General features: G+C 48.6%; 1 protein-coding gene across 2 annotated transcripts in view; it reads left to right on the top strand.

Moving 5' to 3' along the window:
• The first annotated feature begins 328 nt into the window (after positions 1-328).
• Positions 329-9371, top strand: part of KAZN (kazrin, periplakin interacting protein) — a 1004356-nt gene continuing 995313 nt past the window's right edge. For both annotated transcript variants that reach the window (XM_081056296.1, XM_081056297.1), the window contains exon 1: positions 329-615. In XM_081056296.1, the coding sequence (XP_080912422.1) occupies positions 495-615 (121 nt within the window). In that variant the 5' untranslated portion in view covers positions 329-494. The remainder of the gene's footprint in view (positions 616-9371) is intronic.

The following is a 9371-nucleotide window of genomic DNA, read 5'->3' as shown; positions in this document are numbered from 1 at the left end:
GCCAGCTCCCTGGGGAGCCCGGGGCAGCCTCGCTCCCAGCCCTCCTCCCTGGAAGGAGACACCGCGGAGCCCAGCCGTGATTTTCCTGCAGCTGGTGCTGGGGCCCCAGCTCTCTCCATCCAGCCACGGGGCTGAGCAGCTCCTTGGCCCCTGCCCCTTTCAGGTGACACCCCGGGAAGACAGAGCGGGGGACCCACGTCTCAGCCACCCCTCCCAGACAAGAGGAAACAACTTCTGTTGCGTAAAACTTAGATTTTCCTTTTGCAATCAAACTCCCTTAGCTGAGCAGGATCTGCGGAACCCTATAGGGTTTCATTTTCCACTTGATTGGTGTTGAGAGAAGCTGCAAGGAGTGGGTGGCAGCAGGAAGAAAGGATATAAACTTTGGGGCGGGGACATTTTCTTGGAAGTGACAATTGGCCTCAGACCTACAGTTCCCGGACCGGCGACGTCATCCTTCCCTCGGACACTCTGAAGGGTCTGGACTCTGTCATATGACCAACGCCAAAGACCCCAGAGGAGCTATGGAATCCACGCTGGCGACGTCCAATTCTGCCTCAGGCCCTGTCACCTTCTCCCATGTCTTCGGTCAGCAGTGCCAACTGATGGAAGCTGGTAGGAAGTGTGCCATGGGGGAAGCGGGCTTTATCCAGAGCTGCCAGTGGCCGAGGCTCGTGTGTGTCTGTGTGTCTGTGTGTCCCATCTCTCCCTCGATGTCATTGGGTATGTGACGTTCAACTAGCCAGGGACGTGACTGTCTGGCATATTCACTTTAAAGTTTTTAGGACATGCCACGGCACTGAATGTTCACCACTTGTGAAGGGAAGGGGAGGGCCCCCATTTGTCTCTTGTGATCTCTCTTTGCTGTGGCTGCCCAGCCGGTGAGGGAGCGTACGTCAGGGCAGGTTGATGATGTGGTGTCTGTGGTCTTCTTTTGGGGGCAGGTGACTGTCCTAGACGGGCTGGCTTTGTGTCCGCTTGCCCCTCTCTGTGGCTAAAGGTGGCGTTTAAGCCATGCCTCTCCGGTCACAGCGGACCTGGGATGCTCACGGTGCTGTCACCCTCGGCAGCCCCTCCCAGCCCCTGGCTCTGTTGTGGCGACTCTTCATCGTCTTGGCTCGTGACTTTGTCTCCCAAAGGCTCATGTTTGATACAGTAGGGAAAACTTGCTGTGGGCTGCCGCTTTACCCTGTGCCAGCCATCTTGCTGAGGTGTACATTTGGTCACAACGGACACCGGGGGACGGGGGATGGCATGGTGCACACGGTCACCATGGCGGGGCCTGCAGACCGGTGCTTGATATGTGATCACGATTTTGTTGGTGACACACGGGAAACCGGATGCCTGGGTTCCTGCTCCCTCAGAGTTCACGCCTGCTGGTGGGGAAAGGGCCACGTGTTTCTCCCGTGGTTTCCTGGGTGGTAAAGTGTTAACTGTGCACTTTGGCTGAGTGTGGGGAGCAAGTGAGAAGAACCCTGGATTGAGTCAGTGTTGATGCTTTCCCTGGCTGGCTGGATAACCTGGGAAATTGCAGACCCTACCCCTTTCCCTTGGGAATCTGTCTCCAACTGCAAAAGAAGAGAACTGGCCTCAGGGTTGCTGGGCTTAGAGTCTGTGAGCTCACAGGAGCCCAGTGCAATGGAGAAGACAAAACTTGAGTGGCTTCCTAAGGACAGGGCACTTCTGTCTGCACAGGGAGGTGGCGTGTGGATGGGTGAATGAGGGCTCTGTGGCTGGACTGCCTGGGTGTGAGACCTAGCTTCATCTGTTACAGGCTATGTGATTTCAGGCGAGTTACTTAGCATCTCTGTGCCTCAGTTTTCTCAACTGTAAAATAGGGGTAACTAAGCAGTACTTCATAGGGTCATTGCAAGGAATAAATAGGTTAATACATGGAAAGACTTAGAAAAGTGCCTGGCACCTAACCAGTGTCAAGTGTTTATTAATGTTTCTAGAGGGTGTGTGGGTGCTGGACAAGCATCTTTCTGTGGGCCAGTCAAGGTATCTCTGTTTGCAGAGAGTAGCTTAGCTGCCTTTGGGGCATTGAACCGCCCCCCCTTCTCCACCCCTTGGCTTGTCCAGAAGGTGGAGAATCTCCCCTTCCATAAATCTGTAGAATGTGTGATCAGCAGTACTTCAGCTGCCACTATTTCTGCACAAGAAGAAGGGCTCGGGAGGTTTTCCTGGATGCAGGTTTCACACACCGCTCTAGTTCTCTGAAGTGAGTGTGGGAGGCAGATTGGATTTCTAAAGTGCCTCAGCGAGTCCCCTGTGACTTTATTCTCTACACTTTTGGGGGCACCCAGACCTAAATCAGGCTGTGAAATCCTCTGTCTCCTTTTTCAAAAAAAGTCCTTTATGTCAGGAGAGCAATGGAACATGGACTAATAATGACCAGCCATCTCAAGGGAGAACACGCTCCCCAAAGAAATGCAAAGAGGAATAAGTTACCTTTAAGTCCAGGCAACTCAGGAGGGGAAAGAGACTGAAAACAAACATGGCTTCATCTCCAGCCAGCCATTTGCAGTCCAGTGGTACCACAAATGAGATCTTAAATGCAGGTGAAAATGGTTCCGTGGCGTCAGGGGCTCAGAGCTCTGTTCCCCATGTCTGCTCCTGAGTGAGTGGCAGCTGTCACATGTGTTCATTGAGCAACTGCTACCTGCCCTCTCTGCATGGTGCCAGGAGCCACAGAATCTGCAGAGTAAATCAAGACCTTCCTCTAGGAGATGATGGTCTAATTGGTGGTAGATACAAGCATATCAGGGGGAAAAGAGAATTACACAGGACGTGACTATTTAATGATTTCATTTCCTGGACAACCCTTCTTAGAGGTTTTACATAAACTGTCTTATTTGATTTAAAAAAAAAACAAAAATAAAACCCTTGTCAGTTTCCCCCGGCAAGGGGCACACTCAGGGCTTGCCTGCATGCCCACCTCTATGCAGCTGGGAAGGAGTGAAAGGGAAAGCTGAGTCCTGGTCCGGTACCTAAACTTGTGCCTTGAACCTCTAAAGCCTGTGGTCCCGCTGATGACTTAGGTTCATCCTTTATATCTGCAAGTATTTCGTGTCTTAGGAGAAGTTGACTCCTGAGAGATGGAGCATGCTGAGTGGGGTGCAGGGAGAGGAATGAGCATAAAAGGGCATATCAGATGTAGGGGTAGACCCCTGGCAGCAAGGCTGTAATTGGGCATGAGTGGGGCCATAGAAAGAGTACAGAGTTCTTTCTCATTCAGTCCCAATTCAGCTGTTTGTTGGCTGTGTGAACTTGATAAGCCCTGAATCCCCTAGACTACGGATTGCAAACTACAGCTCTGGGGCCAAATCTGGCCCATCATTTGTTTTTATAAATAAAGTTTTATTGGTACACAGTCATGTCCACTCACATTCATTTCGTCTGTGGCTGCTTTTGTCCACAACAGTAGAGTTGAGTAGCTGTGACCAAGACCATGTGGCCTGCAAAGCTGAAAATATTTACTATCTTGCCCTATGCAGAAAAAAAAGTGTGGTGATCCCCGCCCTAGACCAACCTACACAAGCACAGAACGGGGATGGACAGAATTTGTGTGGGACAAAATAAAAGGATGCAAGCCCTTGGAGAATTTGGCTCTGCCTCATGCTACCTTGCTGGAACTTTTGATGCTACATAGTGCCTTGGTTTTCTCATCTCCCCCATGACCTCCACCCCACCACATACACGTACAGTAGCAGTTGCTTCAGGAAGCATTTAGAGTAGACCTAAAAAGTCCTAGTAAGAAGAGAGTATCCTGCATCATTCTGGTTTCCAGGAGGAACTTTGTGCCCAGATCCGTAGCACTTGAGCTGGGCAAGATCACATCTGCTTCCTCTTCAAAGCCACCTGCAGGTAGATGGTTCATTTCCTACGTAACAAGTGAAGCACAGGTGTTGGCAAAATGAGACTGAAACCTCACACATCCCACCCCAAAGCCTGTACTCAAACAATAGTCACAGGAATATAGAGTACAGCCTAGGGAATAGAGTCAATGATATTGTAATAACTATGTATGGGGCCAGGTGGGTACTAGACTTATCAGGGGAATCACTTCGTAAGGTATATAAATGTCTATGAGGATGTTATATACCTAAAACTAATATAATATTGTATGTCAACTGTAATTGAACAATAAATTTAAAAAAATGAAACCATGGATTGAAATGGCAAAAAAGAAAAAAGAAAAAAAAGAAAAGAAAAAAAACGATCCTGTGGTTTCTGAAATGGGATTTCAACACGAGAAAACCTTTCTCAAGGATATGGAGGAGAGAGCTGGTTCTCGCGCTTCCACTGCCTTTGCTGCTGTCACCCATGCTTGTCCCGCTCCATGGTCCTTCGCCCCATGTCAGAATGGTTAGTTCTATGACGTAAATTCTCTTCTCTTTCTAACCGCCCTCCCCCACCCCCCAATCTAAATTTCTTCCCCTTTCCTTTGGCTCCTCCTGTAGCCCAAAATGGTAGGTGAGAAGTTAGCCTGGCCGGCCAAGCATGATTGACGGGTGGAGGTGTGGTTTTTAAGGACCGTTTTGGATCCTCAAGATGTGGTGGTCTCAGACCTCCTTCTCATCTGGCTGTTTCTCCAGTGGGAAAAGGATGTTTGGGCATCTAGATAAGGAATGATTGTAGTGACCACTGGCAATTGAGGCTATGCACGGCTAATACTTTTTGGGTGCTATTGTGGGATGGTCATTATGCTAAGTGCTTACATGTTACCCAATTTCTTTGTTGTCACATCCTCGTAAGGCAAATAAAATCACCCCCATTTTATAGGTGAAAAAACTGAGGCCCATAAAGGGAACCATTTTTCTTAACTAGTCAGTGGTTGAGTCAGGATTCAAATTCAAGCCTTCTGGATCCTGTTCTTCTGTCCAGACTCCATCAAGTTTCCCAGATCCTCCAGGAGTTCATCTCCAGAAATGTTTGTTGACCACCTGTGCCAGCAAATGGGTGTTTGCTGAATAAATGTGAACTTGGGCAGCAATCAGAGACATTGAAGACAATGAGTGCCCTCCAGACGTTTGTAGCTTTCAGGGGGTGTGGCCGACGTCTTCTGTGTTTTCGCTCCACCATTCATAATGTGTTGTGCTGTGACTCCTCCTCGTGGATGCCTTCTTTATTAGATTCTGAACTTCCTGAGGTCAGGAATGATCATCTTGCTCATCTCTGAGTCCTCCAAACCCCCCATGGGGTTGTCATCAGTAAGACACTGACAGGCTTCTTTTAAACTAAGTCATTCGTCCGTTTACAGGGTAGCTGTCATCCTCACGAGGAGCTGTTAGCACCATAAAAAGGTGTTAGTGGGATCTGGCAAAGTACAATGTGGTTATGTTCACGTTCTTTCTCAAGACTCATTCTTCATAGCCCTCGAGTTAGCTAGCAGAACCAAGGGCAGCGGGGAACACAGTTCATCCCAGTACATAGTCTCTTAGGCTGCTCAAATTGATTACTCTTATCTCCTGGCTCTGAAAGGGGATGAAGTCTACTTCTTGTGCATAATGGACAACGTGGTGGGCACTGGCCACTCAGTGTCCTCTTCCAGCACCTCCTCCCTGCTCAGTCTCCCACCCTCAGTCTCAAGGCAGGGTTTTCTCAGCATCCTGCTCATCTCCTTAGGATGCAGGTACTGTCAGCAACAACCCCTGGACCATACCTTCACTGCAGAAGTTCCCACCAGTGGTGCTTGTTTGAGTGAAAAGCAATAGGGACAAGTTGGGTCATTAAAGCATTGGAATCAGCAGTATGTGCAGGAGCTCCGTCTTATGAATAGCACTGTCATCCCACAGGTCATTACCTCAGAAGGAGTGGCTCGTCTCTCATTGACTGATTTCTGCAGAGACCTGTTTGTCAGAGGCAGGGGCCTGTGGTTATTAGTATGGATTTAAGAGCTCACTGCTTGGGTTTAAATCCCAGTTCTGCTGTTCTCTAGCTGTGTGACCTTATGCAAGGAACTTAACCTCTCTGTGCCAGTTTCCTCCTCTATAAAATGAGGATCATAGTTTACCTACTTCATAGGGTTGTGGTAAGTCTGACAATGTGTTAATATGAATAAAGTGTTTATCACAGTGCCTGGCACGGAATGCAATACATATGAACATTTGCTGTCTATCTTAGTTTGGGCTGCTATAACAGAATACCATAGACTGGGTGGCTTAAGAACCATCTAATTCTCACAGTTCTGGAGACTGGGATGGCTAAGATCAGGGTGCCAGCAGATCCTGTGTCTGGTGATAGCCCTCTTCCTGTCTTCTCATTGTGTCCTCACATGGCAGAAAGAGAGAGGAGCAAACTCTCCTGTCTCTTCTTATAAGGGTACGAATCCCTTTCATGAGGGCTCCATCCTCACGACCTAAGCTCCTCCCAGAGGCCCCAGCTCCTAACCATCATCTTGAGGAGGAGGATTCCCACACAGGAATTTTGGGGGGAAACAAACATTCATTTCATAACACTGTCCTTATTGCTATTTCTTGTTAGCACTTCTGTTCTATCTTGTTTAGTGAGACAAAGTTCAGTACCACCTGGAATTAAAACATTCCTTGTGGTCATGTCTTTCGGACCAGTACAAATATGCTACTTTTTTCTCTTGGCTAATCATTGTGGTGCAAAACCCACCCCAAACTCCACATTCGTTCATTCCTTGACACCCAAGGCTAGGAATCACCAGATCTGAGAGAATTTCTCTCCACCAATCACAAAGGGTGTGTAAAGAAGGTCCTCATTGGACCCAGCTTACCTGAGAAACGTCCAGGTCATGTCTCTTCCTGGTATAATTATTAATAACACCTGCATTCACTCTCAAGCATGTCCTTGTTTACATGATAAATTAGATGGTCAGCCTTAGTAAGGGGCAGCCGAATAAATAAAATTCAAAGGTTATTAAATGAAATGTGGAGCATCTGCTCTTGGAGGCCGTAGTTTAAAAGACAGCGGAAGAAGAGAGCATTTGGTTTAAAACATGGGTCAGATGGGTCAGGTGAGCTGGGTGGTGCTTCTCAGGGTGCTATGGGGTCTGCTGATGTTGCCAGATCGTGTTCTCCAAAAGAAGAGCTCAGCTTTGTATTATAAAGATGCTTATTATATTTCCGAATGTGTTGTGGCATTTTCCAGTTCACCATATACCCCGGAAAAGAAATACATCAAAGAATCTCAAGGCTGGATTGAGAAATGCACACCCACTGCGGTAGGCTGCTTCTCGGAGGGCTGGAGGGTAAAGACATTGAGGCATAAGTGCTGACTTGTGCTAGTGAGACAATTCTACAACCCTGTGGGGCAAAGGCTGGGCGTGGCGCATGCCAGCAGGACATGCTGTGTGGAATGGTAGGACTGGTCCACGCTCCTCTGGCCCACTTCTTTCCAGTCTTTGGTGTGCTTTGGCCCATTCCTGACTTTCCCTCTTGACTTTTGTCCGTGTGCGATCGATCTTGGTTTCTGCTCCCTCTTGACCCCTCAGCATTTCCCAGCTGACAGCCACTGTTAGACCTTGTGTCTGTTTCTCATGGTCCCCTGTGCTTCAGGGGCTGGGTTAGACATTCCCCCTGGAGTATTTTAGGAACTCACCTATGCCAACTGGGCATCACCAAAACCAGAGCCAGGAAGGGCCAGAACTGAGTATTATTGCAGAATATGCCCTCTCTGCAGCCATGGGTCTGTCACCCATGGCAGAGAGCTGAATGCCTTCCTGGAAATTCTCTCCTGGCGAAAATCTGCATTTCTAGGGTAGTAGGGCAAACTGACCAAGAGATTATGTCATGCTGCTTCTAAGACTCACCAGCGTGTGGGAAGACCATGCAAACGGAAGCGGCCTGTGCCTGTTGGTACTGTGTGGCTTCCTGGCCCCATTAACTCAAAGGGAAGAAAGAGCCTATGTGGGCACTTTTGTTTCCGCCTCTTGCAGTCGTGTCCCTATCCTCAGGTAGTGGCTGGAACCTTGATAGAAAGTATGTTTAGAGCTGGAATTACTCCCTGAGAGGTCGTCTCCACCATGAAATGGAACTTTCTAGGACCACAGGGCACCCCGTCCAGGCTCAGTGTTCCGGCTGAGGCTGGAAATGTGCTTTGTGTTTTTCCCATCAGCATTAGGGGTCCATTCACTATGTCTCTCCACAATGAGATTGGGTGACTCCTGGGGAGGTCCCCTGGGAGTTGTGCCAGGAGTGTGGCAGAGTGGGTGTAGGGCTTAAATTCAGTTTTAAGCCAGCAGGGGCTGGTAGAAAAGACCTACTGCCTTGGGCTGTAGGTCCAGACATGGCAGGAGTGGCAGGATTTAGGGCAGGGCCTTCTGAGGGGTGTGTACCTGTGTGTGTGTGTGTGTGTGTGTGTGTGTGTGTGTGTGTGCATGCATTTGGAACTCACCCTATGCCAATTGGGCATCACCGAAGGTCATGACCAAGGCTGGCACCACTTGTGTCTGCCTCCCTCAGGTCCAAGACCTCTTCTCTGGGCAGAGATTCTAAAGATAACTAGTCCACTGGAACCACTGACCATAGCTCCTTGACCAGCAGCCTGTCCATCAACAAACCAGGCTTGTGCTGTCATCACCCAGTTTCAGAATGGTGTGTGGGCAACATGAAGCTGAATTAGTCTGGCCATCTTCTGGTTGGATTCTGGCGAAAACTCAAATCTCCCAATGAGAAGTTTCTGGATGGGGTTGGGGGTAACTTCAGTTGTAACCTTTTTAGATGTTAATTCTTGTTTCCTGTACTTCAGGGGCTGGGTCAGACATTCACCCTGGAGTAAGTTGGGTGAGAGTATAGAACTGTACAGTTGATAGAGAAAAAGAGAATATGTCCATCCTAAACTACAGTTGATTCTCTGGGAGATCCACTGGGGTCTGGAGAAAGCAATATCCACACATCAGTTTATAATACAGAGTAGCAGTAGGAGGAGTAGAAGAAATAGAAGACCAGGGGAAGAGCATTTGCTCTCCGCTTGGTCTGCAGAAATTGGGTAACTTAGAGTAAAGAAAGCTCCAGCCACATTTCAGCAGCTGGTCATGTTTTCTACTGGAAACAGGATTCCTGGACTTTGTTGTATATGAAGACAGTTTATTTTCAGGTCCATCAGGGAGCCTATAACATGAGTAGGTCAGAACGCTGGCCTGCCAGTGAAATACAGACCCCAGCAACGTGTTGTCTTGTGGCCTAGAAAGGCTGTCTTGCCTGGCCTAGCATGAAGGAGCAGCCAGTTGCCTTGGAGGGTAATGACCAAGGTCATGGGAAACTTGGAGGGTTACAAAGGAGCACTGGCTTTCTTGCACAAAGCCTAGTGCCATAGGCCCTAGTATAGCTTCCTGGCCTTGACGACTGGTTGGCTAAGAAAGCTCCAGCTAAAATAGCTTATTCCCCTGAGTCCTAAGTGTT

The sequence above is a fragment of the Rhinolophus hipposideros genome, assembly GCF_964194185.1.
Source record: "Rhinolophus hipposideros genome assembly, chromosome: 8".
In the NCBI taxonomy this organism is placed as follows: domain Eukaryota; kingdom Metazoa; phylum Chordata; class Mammalia; order Chiroptera; family Rhinolophidae; genus Rhinolophus; species Rhinolophus hipposideros.
This window is presented reverse-complemented; position numbering and strand designations above follow the sequence as displayed.